The sequence below is a fragment of the Poecilia formosa genome, unplaced genomic scaffold, assembly GCF_000485575.1.
Source record: "Poecilia formosa unplaced genomic scaffold, Poecilia_formosa-5.1.2 Scaffold115, whole genome shotgun sequence".
Classification (NCBI taxonomy): Eukaryota; Metazoa; Chordata; class Actinopteri; order Cyprinodontiformes; family Poeciliidae; genus Poecilia; species Poecilia formosa.
This window is the reverse complement of record NW_006800054.1, coordinates 1121005-1138372: the sequence shown is the minus strand read 5'-3', so window position 1 is coordinate 1138372 and position 17368 is coordinate 1121005. Positions and strand designations below refer to the sequence as shown.

At 37.9% G+C, this 17368-nt stretch overlaps 1 protein-coding gene across 1 annotated transcript in view; it reads right to left on the bottom strand.

The window, feature by feature from the left end:
• The window catches only part of hs3st4 (heparan sulfate (glucosamine) 3-O-sulfotransferase 4), a 78264-nt gene extending 65066 nt beyond the window's left edge, over positions 1 to 13198 (bottom strand). The window contains exon 1 of the mRNA XM_007560472.2: positions 11682 to 13198. Within this exon, the coding sequence (XP_007560534.1) occupies positions 11682 to 12280 (599 nt within the window). The 5' untranslated portion in view covers positions 12281 to 13198. The remainder of the gene's footprint in view (positions 1 to 11681) is intronic.
• Between the last annotated feature and the right edge of the window lie 4170 nt (positions 13199 to 17368).

Genomic DNA, 17368 nt, shown 5'->3' with positions numbered 1-17368 from the left:
AGATAAAGTTGGAGCCATTCAGGTTTTTTTGCTACCAAATAAAGCACCTCAAGAGTGGTGCAATTTTCAGATGCTGCCCTATAAGCTGCACAAGAATGGTCGAAACAATGTGCTGAAAGTTCAAAATCAACATCTGCCCAGTGATTACTTTTAAAAAAAATGCACATTTTCTATACTAATGCAAATTTTTGTACGTGCTTGCAAAAGATTTTAAATTATTACACAGATTTGTATCAGTGTGGTGATCAATCTTGGTCTGCAACTTCAAACTTTGGAATTATTTGTTAATTTTTTTTTTGACAAATGTTTTTTATAATAGTAAAACAGTCTGGTGGAAGACTTGCAGTTAAATATATTTGTCCAATGATAGAGGCAAAAAAAAAAATAAATAAATAAATAAAAGGCATATCAGACAAAAATAGATATTACTAATCTTCATCAAAACTTTTCAAAGAGTAAAGCTGTTCTTAGGAAGATTAAAAATGAAATAATTTCTGACAATAGTATTCACTTTGCATTAAGACAAATTCAAGTGGAATGAAAACACTGCTGCGACAGGTTGCCTCACTCTAGAAAATAATTGATTTCTAAAAGGTGCAGTTGCTGGGTGACAAGGTTGAAGAAGGCCCTCTGTTGGTCACAGACACGAAGCTTTTAGCATTTTTTGAAAGTGATTATACATGCAATGTTGTGATTCTAACATTTTAGTTTTTAGAATAAAAAAAAAATGTGCAGAACTCATTTGATGAATATTGACTATGAGAAGAGCCAGAGGAGGCCAGAAATAAATTCTTCACAGTAACCCCAGGGCAGGACTAATGCTGTTACATGAGCACTAATTTAAACTAAAAGTGTTTTCAATTTGTCTGCAGCATATTTCTTTGTTCACTTCATTGTGTGTGATTGTGTTGTCAACTGTGCCCGCACAAGCTCGCAGACAATATTTCACTGATGTGAAAGCCCCCACAAGGGAAGAGTTGGCTTCATGGTTGAGAGCAGGTAACAACGTTATTAGAGAGGCAGAACACGTCAACTTTCTTCTGAATCTCTAATGCCAATAATCCAAATTACCCAGGAAAAACAATCACATCCTGATACAGCAATTAGCAATTAGCATAATCCCTAAAAGCATCCTTTTGCATTTCAGTGGCTTAATCCAAAGTCTCAGGGGAGTTTGGCAAATGCCACAGCTTGTGTTAATGACTTCCAAGTTACCAAATGCTTTGAGTGTCCGTGGCAGAGATGTCAGCAATATGCAGAGCTGCAGAATCGGGATTGCGCTGTGAAGATTCCCAGTTCAAAGTTAACCCATCACCACGGCATCTCTCAGCTGCATGTTAGAAGTGGTGTTCACGCGTCTAACACACAGCTCATACAATGTTTCACGCTGTGCTAAAATTATACAGAGCGCCACATGGTGATTTGGGAGAAAGAACATAAATGAGTAAACAACATAAAGCGATGAAAAAACTTCAAAGATGGTGGGACAGGCGAGCAGACAACATCCTGGAAGCCAGTGAATGTGTTTGTATTTGTTTGTGACAGTGACTCAGGGGTGTAAACAGAGGAATTAGCTCACACCTCTAGAGTCTCAACACATCACACAGCTATAATTGAATTAAGTCTGTCAGGTTTTTTTTTTGTGTGTGTGTGTGAATTATAGCAGTTAAAAGAAATTAAATGTGTAGTGGTAAAGACCACACATTTATGTTCATTTCTTTCGAAACTCGTAAAAGTTTTTTTTTCCTTCTTCTTTTCTTTTCTTGATGAAAACAAAGATCCTCATTCAGCATTTTGGTGGATATATTTAGTACGTAATGGTCATACTCACGTGCTAATGCTCCCTGTTCCAGAGGGAGAGGCAAACATTTTCTTTCCACCATCTTTCAGCATAACATAGTACAGAAGCACCTATCAGCTCGTGGAAACACATTTGAAACATACTCCCAGAGGCCCCTGCATCTTGGCTCCATGACCATTCCTGTCAGGGTTTTCCCTTTGACTGAGCAAATGCATCAGCTTGTGTCATGAGACCAGATCCCTCCCAGCCAATAAGGAGCACAGGCAGCACAAGTGCTCCAGGAGATGTGGAAGGGAAATTGGAATCCTGACAAGTATGATTGACATGCGCATTTGTCCCAAGGTAGCCTTATTTGCAGAGATTTAAAGACGTCTGTAAACCAGCATTCTGCCGAGCAGAGTCATTGTTTCTCCAGACTGGAAGCAGAACACTCCAATTCCGCCGCATGCAAATAATCTTTTGGGAGAAATGAATCCCTTTGAGCATAAAATGACTTCAGCTAATACTTTATTTTGGGGCTAAAATAAATAATTTAACAGATGAAGCAGTGTCATTGTATTTCAGAAAGTCTGTCCGTGTCGTGGGCAGAAGAAACACAAGCGTGAGACCTTCCCACCAACCCAGGAGTGTTAGAGGAAAAGGCAGCTGAAGAATTTGATCCCACGATGTTGATGGACACGAAAACATGGATATGAGACTTGATGGAAAACCATTACTCACGGCTATTTCAAAGCACCGGAAAAGAGGAAAATGGTGAATTAAATTCTTGCCATAAGTAAAATAGACTTTTACTTGAAGGATTGGAGTGGAGCTACAGCAGGCTAAGAGAAAAAGACAAATGTATAAGAGAGAAGGAGGAGCAAATAAATAGATTTCAAAGGCAGGATGAAATTGACTCTGCCCATTAACTTCTCCAGAGGGTTTTTTTTCTTCATATGCAAATACTATGGTGTGTTATTACTTCTCCCATTGATCTCTGGGAAAAAGAAAAAAAAAGATCAAACTTCTCTGGAAGCAAGGGTGCTTTAATTTAGCAACAATGAATCAGTGGTAAAAATAAAAGCCTTCAGAATGGAAATGTAACTCTGTAGCCTGCCCGACATGAAACTATCCCTATCAAATTGTAATATTTCCTGCAGATCAGATGGAAACCTTGTGAACTGTTTGAAATGGTTCTGTGTAAAACAGATTGAGCTTGAACCTAATAAAATGTGTAGGTTTCACCTCATACTGAACAGAAAAATCACACGTATTTGCACCTTCGTTGCACATGTTTTAGTGTGAAATGTTCTTTTTTTCCTTTCCTTGAAAGAATTAACTCCGCTTTCCGTTAATGCTTAACATACCACTTCCACCACCACATAGTGTGCCATTAAAGGGATTTTAATATTCCACGTGTTTCATGTGAAGCTCAAAGACCACAGCTCCTTCTGTTGCGGATTTTATTGATATTGTATTGAGATCATTCATGCACTAACTGTACTGTCCTCATAAACACATTAGTTTTATCTTGTGGTATCAAGAAAATGTTTGTTTTTAAATAACTGTGCTTTCTTGAGATCTAACACTAAATTTCATCATTTAGTATTGGTGTGATGATACTTTTAGCATCTTTTAAAGCAATGTAGACATGATTAGAAATACACCCCAAAGCTAAGTAGACCGATCATAAATTTATATAGATCTTTAAAAGACAAAACATCAAATTGAGAAATTATTTGAGAAGCTAAACTAAAATACCTTTTGAAATAATAATAATAATAATAATAAACACATGAATAATATCATTAAATGTGTCTCAGCAGACAGCTGGATTTGAACATTTTTGAACACCTAATAAACTTTTTATGATCCAACAATAAGTAGGATACTTGAAAACAATGGGAGTTCTACAGCAACAAGTACTGCTGACCAAAAAAGACACAAAGTATTAAAAAAAGCTTCTGGGATGGTGTGGGTTCTGTTACATCTAGCACAAAACCAACACAGCATATCAAAAAAGATCCATCATACATGGTGGTGGTGGTGGTGGTGGTGACATGGCCTGGGGTGGTTTTGGTGTTTTAAAGTCTTGATGACCGTAATTGCTGGGACCTTAAATTCTGATCTGCGTTCATTAGCTTTAGACCGCAAGACAGAGCTTGTCAGGTTATACAGCTGGTTAGTTTTTGGTTTGTCCAGGTTAAAGTCTGGACTTAAATCTGATTGAGATGTTGTGGAATTATCTTAAACGTGGTGTTCTTACTCAAAATCCTCAATTGTGGCTGAATTAAAACATCTGTGAAAAGAAAAGTCCTGCACAAAATCCTGTAAAAGGCGCACTGTAAATTGTCTCAGATGCTTGATGGCAGTTTTTGCCACAAAAATTAGAAAATCCTGCTATCAGATTTAGGGAGCAATTACATTTATATATACGATCACATAGGTTTGAGTAGCATTATTGCCTTAAAGTTAATCATTATTTGAAAACTGTGTATTTACTTGGACTTGTTTTTTTTTTCCTTCTATACATTTTTTGGTCATCTGACACAAAACAACTAAAACTGCAGACATCTGTAAATGAGCAATTACTTCACAGAATTGTATATGAGAGTTGCCACTTTTACCTTTTAGATTGCAGAAGCACTCATTGGTACTCTTCTACACTTTGCAATCAGCTGAATGTTTGACAATCACCAGTCAGTGCCCTTTCACCACGAGAAGTCAATTCTAACTTGAAGTACATGACTTCATCATAATATTGATCTAACAAGGAGGAAAAGACGATATAGTGGCAGAGTGGCTGTCTGATGTATTATTTTAGAAATTGGTGTGTGTGTGTGTGTGTGTGCGTGCGTGCGTGCGTGCGTGCGTGCGTTTGTGTGTGCAAGGAGCAGATATACCGTCTGGCCTACTGGTGGCTTGAAATAATGTGTTATCTTTCTGAGCTGTGCCGAGTTTAAACAGACTGGCAAACAGGAAATAAGAACGATTGCTTCTGTTGTAGCTTAAATCTCTCAGCTCTGTGGTGTTTGTTAGTTGGATCAAGTGGGGAAGGGGGGTGGGCGACGTGGAAAACCAGAGTGATGTGGTCCACTCTCCTGACAGTTCAGGGGTGTTCTGCTAATTAAAAAGTTTAATTCCACAACTGCAACATCGGCATCAGAGCACTGAGAGGTGCGTCCTTGTGAGTCTTGGCGCCGTCTTATCAGGCGTCGGCAGATTCTGCCACGTCGGGGAGCTGTGGGACAGGAAGGCACTGCTGCGGCTCATAGGCCCAGCTGGAGAGGATGGCATCCTGCCTGCTTGGGGATCTGGCCCACCTTACTCCGTCTCATCTTCTTAGTGAGTGGAGTCCTGGGCTCCCAATCAGGTGGAAGGAGTCAGGAGCTAAGCTGCCCCCATGAAGCGAACCAAGAGGGGTAAAGAAGGGCTAAACAAGGGATAAATGTTGGATTTGGACTTTCTGCTGCTGGGCTTGCCCATGGATTCCCATCTCCATTAAACTCCTCCTGTCACTAAGTCCTTCCTCATGACCAAAGAATGACGACACACTAAACCCAATTCTTCACAACGTTTTCTTCGACAATCCACATCTGCTTATTTCACCTTAATACGCCGATGTTTACCACGAATCGGCGTTCGCTTTTAAACATATTTTTGCTGTGTGCAAAGAAATTTTCCATCTCGATGATAAGGTACATGTGGAATGAATAAACCATACTGAACAACCTTGCCTGAGCCAAAAGTTTTAGTTGTAAATGATCTATTGATTACAGAACACTGCAACTCATACAAAGCAAAAAAGAAATCCTTGGAAATGGCAACACTGTGACATCTATTTACAAAGGCCATCTTTAATCATGAATAAAAGATGACTGGAAAACTGGCAACAAAAATAAAAACATATAGTAGTCTGTTGAATGGAATTGGCTGAAATTAAACTGGAGTCTGCGTTAACTAAATTCCTCTGGGTTTAGCACGACTGCTGGCTGCTGTCTGAGCTCAGGGATGCAGCAGTGAAAGGGTAGGAAGATCTCTTGCAAAAGATTTATGGGAACATCCTTTTGGCTTTTATTGCAAAGGGGTTAAAGTGTCATTTTAATAACATAGAGATATTAGAGCTTGCAAACCTCAGTAAGACTCTGGCTCCGCTTTGCAGGGAGCTGATTTATCTCGTGTTTAAATGTTTTTCCACTGGAGAAATTTGATTCCCTAAAGTGAGCACATTTTAACCTCTGAGGCACTAGTGATTTTCTCGTAAGCTCTCAACATTTTATTGTTATTTAGATGAAGTTAGAATTCTGTGCGGTGTACAAATCTCTTTTTGATTTTTTTTCTTTTTTTTTCATTTTGCCTTTTGTGGCAAGTCACATTTCAACAAAACCTTATAAAACCTCAAATAACTTTTTATTTTAGACCACGTTTATTCTGTTAAAGCTCACATTTTTCTTTTCTTCTGCAGGTTTATAATTCAGGATCTATAGTCCTGTCTAAGGGTGTTACAATTGCTCCAGGCTGCTGTTACCTTTACGTGTCAAACCCCTCATAGCACCGGTTATTTGATGAAGTCCAGCACATATATTGATTTTTATATTCCGTAAAGCTTTATACTGATAAATGTTATGAGTGTACATTAACTTACCACTTTTTTCCCAGTTTTTCTAAGGAGCAGGTTAAGAATTGCTAAATAATTTATTCATACATGAAGATAGTCAAAAGGAAATGTGAGGGCAGTTGTTTTTTCAACTTTCCTTTTGCAGAATCCGCTTTCAGAGGTCTGTGTCCATCTCGCCAGCATCCATTGGTTAAATTGTTGATTGCTTGATTTGCACAGTGCACAGACGGAGCCTCATAAAGACGCCACAAGGCCAATGGAAAACAACCTGTAACAGATGCTTCATTCTAAAGTGGAATTTTGACTGAACGTATTTTAAGCTTTTTCAAATTTCTGCATTTGCATTAACATAGTCAGATTTGTTAGTTAGTTGTCAATTTAACTTGTGACACATAATACAATTAAAAAAAAAAGAAAAGTTATATACTGGGAACTGCTTACAATTTTCAGCCATAGTTACCAATAATTAAAAAGTACATTTCCGAGCAAACAAAAACAAAAACATTCTTACACCTTGTGAACAGCCTCATAACATGTTCCAGACTGTTGCTGTCAGACATTGATGATATGCAGAAGATAATCTTGGATGACGAGAAGTCCCCTGTTGTATTGTTTGATCATGGTCACTTTGCTTTCCTCTGAAGTGGACAGCCTCTGTCAGTTCTCGACAGCATGTTATTCTTAACATACTGGAAAAATGGTGGTGACCATATCAACTGAATAAATATGTGCTATATTTAATTAATGTTTTTTTTTTATTAAATAAATAATTCTCACTCTGGTATCCATTCTGTTAGTTAACATTTCAGTAAACACCGTTGTTTGACATTTACCTAAAGTGAAAATACCAGTCAACATGTCTAATGCATTGCATCCTCATTAAACATGTCTACACAGAGTAACTTCCTGCTGTGACTATTCACCCTCGGTGGGCACGCATCTTCATGTATGACTGATAATCGATGGCGTTCTGCAATTTACGACCTACATTATCTTTCCACTAAAGCATAAACAGCAAAGACTTGAGAATCAGTGATATGATAAAAATGGCTGTATTGATGATCACGCATCAGGAATTTTCGACTGAAAAGTGAGCGAGCATATGTACCAGTTTGAGGCAAAAACAAAGGGAAGAGATAAAATACTTGCTGTGATGACTCATTCTCTTTACTGTGAAATAAAGATAGACGTGTTGAAGCGCTATTGGAAGTCCAGTGTGTGTGGTGATGATGGCACTGCTTAAAAATGGTAGATAAGCTGTTCAAGAGAACAAAAGAGAAAAAAATAAATAAATAAAAAAAAATAAAACAAGCACCGGACTCTGTCTGTGGTACCTGATGCAGACTTGGAGTTTTGAATATTTTACTAGAAATCTGTGGATCTGTGCCTTTTTTTATGAACATGTAAGTTCATGTTTATATATATATATATAGATATATATATATATAAAATCACTGAGTAATCTCAGTGAGAAATATCTTAAAATAAATTTTTAATCTCTTGTGGCAGCCACCCGGGGATGTCTTAGAGTTTGCTCGTACAATGCTCTGCCTATTTACTCATGGCTCAGCCTTGGAGCTACAGGCACCAGCCGAGCTCCTGCTCCCCCCCCCCTCGACCACAGAACTCAACCAGAATAGTGGTTGCAAAAATCAGCAAACACCTGGTGAAATCTGTGTGGCTGCTGAGATCATTATACTAACTACTTTTCAGTCCAGTCCTCTTTGAAAACTGCATCAATGGACACCATGGAAAAGCGTTGTCATTATGGTGCGTTGAAGGGGGAGAGTCAGCATGGATACGAGGTTCTTAAAGAGACGGAGCCCAATTTTAAGGCATCAGATATGGCTGTGATGCCATGACAAATTTCCTTCAAATTTCCTTTAAGTCATGTTTGATATGTACACCTAAAACAAGTGAAGATAACATAGTTACTTGATTTTGCTGTAAAATGGCACTATGTGCCTGGAAAAAAACAGAATACCTTATTTTAAGTATTTTATAAAAGGTATTCATGACCTGTTTTTAAGATGATTTGTTGGGAAACTTCCGGTTAGTAATCCATGACTTCCTCTTTTCCTGAGGTCTAAATAGAATAAGACACAGGAGCCCATTTCTTTTTGCCCTTGGCCACTGGGCATGACAAGGACCCACCTTTATCCTGCCACACATACTGAGGAGGATAGTAAAGAAGTCAAACCTCCTTCTAAATATTTTTTTTAATGCCATGCCAGAAAAAAAAAGGTTCTTTATCCTACCATCAGATATGCAAAAATGCAGAGTTCTCTAAATGATACTGGGACTTGAACTGAAACTGTGTGCTCTGGCTGGATGAAACTAAAGTCACTTTCACACTGTTTCCTATTATGCCAGGTATGCATGTTGCATGTCTGCATGTGTTAGGGATTTTTTTTTCTAAAAGAACAGATGAACAGATGGTATGCCAAGTAACACTCTGAGGAGGACCTGTGATGCTTGTAGCTTGTTTCCTTTCTATATGCACATTTTACCTCGTTTGAATAAATGTCATCTTGACATGTTTCTGAAATACCAGGACATTGTAATAGAAATATGTTAGTCTCTCTCAGAAAACTTTCAGTGAACCAATGAATGAACTTACAATCTAGATTTAGATGGTGCAAAGGAATTGTCAAAGATCCTTCTCCCTATGTGCTTTAACTATAAATTTCTATAGAAGACAATAACTGGCAAAAAAGGAATTGTACAATAAATGTGGCAAAAATGATTGTCAGTTTTGCAATCCTTAATTTTTCAAAACAGTGCATTTTTTTGTTCTCTACAAAAAGAAAAAAAAATACTTTAAAGGTTGTTTTTTTCAGATAATGCTAATTTGACAAATGAATATTGTCTTTTTTTATTATTTTATTTTAATATTTGGAGATAGAACTGTAAGTACAAGAAATATAGGCACGTCTGGAAACAATATTCTGCCTGCAATGTGCTGCTAAGAACTGGTGTGATGCAGCACTTAACCGGACACAAATTTTTTCAAGGTATCCCTAACAGGTAGCTTATTCAGACACTGGATGTAGAAAACAATAGCAATTCTAAAGGCTTTCAGGTTTAAAAGTTGTCGTATTTCTTCTGAAAATTGTTCACATGTTTTGTCTCTAATGATGAAACACTTCAAAGCATTAGGTTAGAATTTGAAATATTCTTTTTTTTTATTTAAAGTTAATTGTGTAGTTACGTCTTATGTTTTCCTTTTTTTTTTTGTTTGCTTTATACCACCATTTAAATTAAATTATTCCAAAAATAAAATAAACATAATTAAATAAATAAATATAGTCCATTAATACCAGTTCTCTCTTGAGATGACTAAAACTGGATATGTGTAGGACTGTGTAATGAGATTAAGAAACTGTGCCAAACAAGGTTAGGATTTTGGGTTAAAAAAAAATACACACACACATGCGCACACACACATTAAAAACAGCTATAGATGAAGTGTTAGGGTCATATTCCCTGTAGTTTATGTATCATCTCCATCAAGATGTGGAGCAGGTGTTACTTAGACAGTCCTAAATTTATGAATCGCACTTTATGAGATCACTGGTCTCATTTGACTACACTGATGTTTCAAACATCTGTAAGTGATCATAATTTCACTTCCATTAAGTGCACATTAGCCAGAGCATTACCAGCTGAGGAGAAAGATGTCACGTAATGCATCATTCGAGGCATGCTTTAGTCAAATTAATTTCTTTATCGATGAAAAAGAAAAGTGGCTTTCTACTTTTTAACCATTTAACTATGCTCCTTGGCAGCTGAAATGAGAAAATAAATCTTGATTTCTTCAGTGCATCCTCTTTTTTATGGAGGAATGTTTTTTTGCTTTTTTTTTCCTTCTCTGAGAGTTAAATCCTTTGGTGGATGTCCTAAAACCGACAAAGTTGAAAGTGAAATGAATCCTTCTTCACAAAGTTTGGAAGCTCAGGGACCCAAAAAGCAACAAGCGCATTTGTTATTATTTATGTAAGCATGTCGTCCTCTCGTCTAATGAGCCTTTCACCGTAAGCATAATGAAACAGCTTGCATTAGCACAGGCTAAATGAGCAGCCAAGAGTTCCCGTGTCTATGCAGCAGGATGCAAGCAGATGTTCCACAACCCAAACATAACAAACCAAGTTCTACAAAGGAGCAGAAGGGACTTAGAGTCAGCATCGTTCTCATCAGCTCATTGACTCCATTTGAAGATGGGTGTATGGTAAAAAAAAACTTGTGAGAACAACACCTAAATGAGTCATGGCCAACTAACCACGAATGAGGCCTCAAATTGATTTTTTCCCCCCTTCACCCTATGAATGCATCAGAAATGTACAGCTAACAAACCTGGAGTCAAAGTGAATGTGTTGTCAACAGTTCAAAACTATTTGAGAACTATTTCCAAACATTTAGTCAACAAGCTTGGAATGTGTGTGTTATAAAAGTGTTTAGTCATTTACTTTGTGAATATTCCATGGATGGATATATCAATATAAAAGTAGTTAAATAAATAAAAAAAAAAAATCAAAAGGAAAACAGATATATGACAACATTTTGTCACAAACACCCTAGAATAGCTCAAATATTATTGGTGTCAACATTAAGACATCTGAAAAAAACCATAGACATTTATTACAATATCTAAGAGAGTATAAATGTAGAAATTTTATTCATGGAACAGAATGAGGGACTTTAAAGTGATAAATCTAGTGTGTCTCCACTGGCACTTAAAACCTCTATCTTGTTTTAGAAATTGGTAAAGGTCCTGAGCTGAAAACTAGTCTTGTGTACATTATTTTAAAATTATGTACTAAAAACTAGTCCTGTAACTGACACTTTGGGAAAAATTGAGTTTAAAATCTGAATCCTATTTGGACTTCTGATGAGGCAAAACAAATTATTATAGCAAAAACAGGATTTTGGAGAAAAGTTTATTCACTATTATAAAATAAATGTTTTATAATTTAAGAGAGAAGTCACCAAATAATGTGTTAATCTTTACAATGGATGTTACATTAAACTGATATTAGGGTCTGCAAAAGTCATTATTCTCCTTTTGATGCAAGAAATGCAGCTGACACTGCGCACTAAGTTTAAGCCAGATATTGGAAACTAATTTGTGAATCAAACAAAAGGTAATTGTCACCATCAATCATAAGCCAGGAGCCAAAAAAATAAATAAAAAAATACGATTCACAAATCTCATTTGTGGTGATTTTAATTAAATCTGCAAGGCATTGTTCGAGTCCCCATAAAAGGTTTGATTTGAGAGCTCACCTGTACCAGTCCAGTCCCTTCTCGTAGTTCCTGTCAAAGAAGTGTGGCTCATTCCCAACGGCTCTCACGTCCGGGTGCACCCTGAGCGCCTCCAGCAGGGCTCGGGTACCCCCTTTCTTCACCCCGATTATAATGGCTTGGGGAAGTTTCTTCTCCCCGTAATCCGAGGTGCAGTTCACCCTGAGTTCGCTGTCCGTGGTGCTGATCTCCTGGCGCTCCCTCTCCGGCGCGGTGGGGCGAAACGCCGCCGCAGATTTAGTTGGAGATGCCTGCGTCCTAATCCACTCCACTGTCCTTTGTTCGGCCTCATCGTGCTCCCCTACTACCGTCGGAGCCGCGGTTGTTCTCTCAGCCTGCGTGAATTCCGTGAAGCCTGGCGAAGCCGAGTAAAGTTTCTCCCTCAGTGTCACAAAAGTTGTATCCTCCGTCACCAGCCTGCCCTGAAACACATAGTTCTCCTGCAGCGGGAACTGCAGCGAGTTGTAGCAGCTCATCAAGCTGTAGAACAAGTAGGTGACGGAAAGGGAGAGGGTGAACATGAATAAGATTTTCCGGGGCACTTTAGAGGTGAAAACCGAAGTGCTGGACCAAAATGCCATCTCTGATAGCAGCGATCCTCTCAAAGAAGTGGCCAGACATGTTTCCACCCCGAGTCTTGCATGGACAAAATCAACAGTAAAAATCAGTCCCCATCAGCGCTGCTCCAGCTAAAAAAGCGCCAGGCTGGACCAGACCACCCTAATCCAACCAAAGCGCATATTTATCAGGATGGCTGAGGAGGGGGTGGAGGAGGAAAAGGGTCGTTAAAATTCCGGAGGAATATCGCGTCTCTTTTCTTGAGTATTGATTTCTTATTCCAGTGCTGACAGACAATGACACAATTTATTGGACTGAACTTGCATATTTGAGAGACTGAAGGTCTGGCGCCCTTCCAGATGAACAGCCCGGCTTGAAGTGGACAGTGTGCGATAAACGGAATCCTGGCATTTTTTGTTTTTTAAGAAGAAGGGCGAAAGAAGAAAGCAGAGTGTTCAAAGTACAGGCTTCTTCCTATCAGCCGCTGAGTCTGAAGTCCAGTCCCGTCTGCGATGAAAAGAGTGGATTTCCATTCAGACAGAAAGCCTACAAATCCACCGAGTCTCTCCAACGTGAAATAAATGAACACAAGACCATTTGCGCTTCTTTCTATTTACTTTGTGCTGCGGAAAGTCGACAGCCTTTGCACAAAAGCTTACACACTTCCCACTGACTACCAGGCTGCCGCTCGGTGTCCTTACGCCTTCTCACATTGGTAGGATCCTACGATGTGCGCATCGGCTGTGTGAGCTCATCTGAGCTGAGGCACAGTAAAGCCACACAGTACAACTAGTGTGTACACCCACCTTTCCTCGTGTCCGCGCAGAAAACAGCGCTGTAAGCGTCAGATTTCCTAATCTGAGGGAGTTTTGTGATGGAGAAAATTCCGCTCATTCCTGTGGCTGCTGGCGGAGATTAGACTCCCGCTGCTGAGATTTCTCAGCGCTTACCATGAGGTGAATTAACGGAGTGTGTGGAGTTCACAATTAAGATCAATCTCAGAAACATCATTTAGATATGTATTTTTTTTCTTCTTTTTTTTAGAGAAAGCTCATGCCTGCACCCTGCTGGTTTTTTATAGAGAATTACAATAGTTAAACTTACAACAACAACAACAAAAAAAAGTTTTGTTTTACAATGCCGAGTTGAAGTAGATAATGTTAAGTTGTCTTGTATTCAATTTATGCTTAATTCAATCACTGGAATTTTGAATCTCATGTTTGCTCATCTACTGACACAAACTGTATAAGTTAAATAAATCACACGTACAGTCAATATTATACACATTATAAAGCAGAAAAGATCACCAGACATGTTAGCAAAACTAAAAATCTCAATGGCATGTTCAAAAGTCTTGTCAAATAAATAAAATAATCATCAAAACCTTATCATACAGATCCTTTTGCACAGTGAGAGAAATTTGTTAAAATCCAATTGATTCCAAAGCTATCTCCATGATTGAGGAGCAATGTATATATATACTTTTTCCTTATCTCAGTAGTCACTGAGCACCTGGCCCAGTCAATAGGAAGTGGAGTGAAAGATTTAACTTGCTGCATTTTTTTTGTAGAAATAAAGAATTTACATATAATGACAGAATGCAAAGAATATTTTCATAAATATCTTTCCAGCAAAGCAGAACATCTAGTACATTCTGCTAATGTAAAAAAAAAAGTGGTGTTTCCATTAAATAAGAAATTACATTAAAGTCATAATTGAATATGTATGTTCACATGATAAGTAATCAAAAATCATGGCAGTAACAGATATAAACAGCTACATGTGACATGTTCATATTTCAGCCATGGTGCTAGCACTCTATATGCAGGATTTGGGGAAATTGTGGTTTTCCAGAAGAGCTATGGATTCAATATGTTCAAATGACACACAACTGTGCGATTTTTGTGAGAACTCTGGTGGAGCCAGCTGCACATTGTCAAAAAACAAAAACAAAAACAAAACAAAAAAAAAAACCCACAAACCATCATCCTCCTACTACTTCCTGCCATCTTCTTTGTGCTTTGTGCCAGTGGCCACATCCGGCTGTTGATTACGGCACTCCTGTGATGAAAAAAAAAAAAAAAAAAAGTGTTTCCGTTGCAGTTTGTTGATATACATCTATTTTGATACAGCCACAAAAAACACCTCATCCTAACGCAACAACTTTTTATTGAGAAACTTTTCTAAATTGCCATGTTTTCATTTAGCGAATTTATTTTTGTAATTCCAATTTGTGGAATTCTATCATAAATGGAAATGGAGTTTATAAAAGATGTACTTTGTAGGTAAACCTGCAGACAAATCCAATTCCACAAAGTATGAAACATAACTATAAAATCTTCATGTGCAAATGTAAAACTATTTGACAAGCTTGAAGATCTTTTAAATGTTAATTTATTCATTCATCCATGTTTTAAAACTCAACTAACTTATTTATTTCAAACAAAAGATTCATGGCCACCTCTGGATCAGCGATGTGCGGTCAGGGGAGAACTCTCCTGTAATCCTGAAAAGTAAAACAGATGCTAATAATGATGAGAGAACATCAAATTTTTTGTATAAATTATTATTTTTTTATTTGTAATGTCAAGAACAGCGATTTTATTTTATGGCTAAAAAAAATCTGCAGGTTTGCAGCATTTCTTCTTGCTGCAAACCTGCACTTCAACAAAAATAAAAAAATAAAAAATCTAACATTCAGAGCTTCTGATGTACTCCAGCACATATGTTTACTGATTATGTGACCATATTTACAATCACACTATGTTAATAAACAATACTTGCTAAAATTTACATTCCATTTGCTTTTTATGTCACACTTGCAGATGGAGACAGTAGACGGTAAATTCTTGTCGATACTCAGGCCTACATGTTGTTACTAATGCTTCTTTTGCTGTTTCTGGAGTTTACGCTTACAATCAGCACAACGGAAAGATCCTTTCGGGACACGGATCAACTTTATCCACTTAAAATGCAACTACACATTCAGACAATCCTTATTGATGCAGCCAGTCACATCATCATTCTCCCCATTGCTGTCAGAAAAACACAAATGACTTGTTGACTATTTCATAGGTCCTACTTTTGCTAGACACTGAACTGATTCTCATGAAGATTAGAAAAAGCCTGAAAAAAAAAATGCTGCTTCTATGCGATACTGTTTCCTATCAAGATGGTGCATCTCTGAGAGATAGTTTACTTCTGGTTTGGTCTTGTGGGAGCTATGTATAGTGGCAAATGTTAGGTTTAAAATTGGGTAGAGTTGGAGGTTGGCATGCTCCAACTAGTCTTCCAAAAATAGTCCAGAATAACAAAATATCTTAAAGTGTTTTTAAATAATCCTCCTGGAGTTAAGGTGATTAACGGGGAGCATAAAACGGAAATTTGTATTTAGTTTAGATTACACTAAGTTAAGATTGTTGATTTATAAGACAAATAAGAGTGTGCTGTGATATTCTGATATCAGAATGAGAGGTCAAGGGGAATGTTAAGTTTTCCTCTGTAAATATCAAAGAAAGCAGTCATGTATTCCGCACCATGCCACTGCTTTGGCACATCATACTCTAAACATATTACACATTTATGGGCGCTGACTGTAATTGCTGCCCGGAATATTCAGTGGACCTCAACTTGTACACTCTGTTCCCACAATATGATGATCTAAAATTGCATGTCACCCACATGCCTCCATGGATTAGCGAATCTAATTCATCACACACCAGGAGAGTCATTGTCACAATAAGTAATCAGTCACAAATAATTTGCAGGGCCTGGTTGTCTGGACAAAAAACAAAAGCTGCTGGGTGTTTTAAACTGTGTTGGGAAAGAGGAAATATTTATATGAACTTGCTGCTTGATTACATTTGTCAGTTCTAAATGCCTGTTACTTACTGGGGATGGATAGGAGGGATGGTGCGAAAATCCTTTATATCTATTACAAAGTTAGTGTCCTGCCATTGCACGTTGGCATTCAACAAGTCTTAATACTCCCACTGAATGAGAAAGCCTGTTGCTATTCAGGTTTCCATACAGAGGTGAAGAAAATAGTATCACTGCAAACCTTTCTGTGCCTCATTCTTGTGCTCAGGCTAGAGGAGGTGATGTTTAAAATCTAAAACTAGTATTTTTTACTACAAGTAAGAACAGCTAAGATCCTTTTTGGAAGCAATATCAAGTAGTTATCAAATAATGCTGATGCCTAACTTATACAAAAATTGAAATGAAATATAGGCTCAAATAATGCAAATTAAACTTCATCAAACATTAAAAAATATGTCAAGCAAAATTAAATGTGTTAAAAACAGTTGTTTATATGTGATCACCAGTGTTTCCGTGAAGAGTAACTTTAATCTTTTGCTGAATAAAAACAAAGCAACATTCTCTAAAAAAATAAATAAAATAAAAAAATCAAATCTGAAAAAGTCCGTTCCGAATCTCTGTTCCAAACTCCATTTCTCAGTTCGGAACATCTCGTGCGTGACAAACAAGAGCCTTCCGTAGCAATGCAGGTGATTGGGTGAGTGGGAGGGGAGCACGGGCAAGTGTTTGGAGCACAATGGTTCCTGGATGTTTTGCTGTCAAGAGAGCGTAGGAGAGCTCAATGAGTTTGTTGAAATTGTTGTATTCGCAAATTGCCACTTGGTGAAGCAGAGAGCTCTCTAACACCAACTGCCACGTTTGTAAGGTCCCGGCGTTTTCCGACTACCTGTCTAAGAGCCACCCAGACACAGTTTTTTGTGAGCATGCTCAAACAGCCATGACATAAAGCAGCTAAAGTAGAATGTCTCAGTTTAACAGTGGGAATTATCTTTATTAAGATGGCTTCTCCTCCTCCCCACTGATGATAAATTACTATCCAAGCACGAGAGACAATATATTGAGCTGTTTGATCTTCCCTTTGTTGCGCCTGTTATCTCAGCTATTCATAAATCGCTCAGACTTTGTGCTTCCCCCATGGATGCTTTGTGATGAGATAGTGTCTATTTGCGTTAACAAATAAGCAGTCACTCAAGAAAAAATGTGTTCAATGAGGATGAGGTGGGGCCAGACAGCTCTGTTGCATGAGATTCAGTAAGTCGAGCTTAAAGGCCAATGTCAAATTTTCCTTCAGG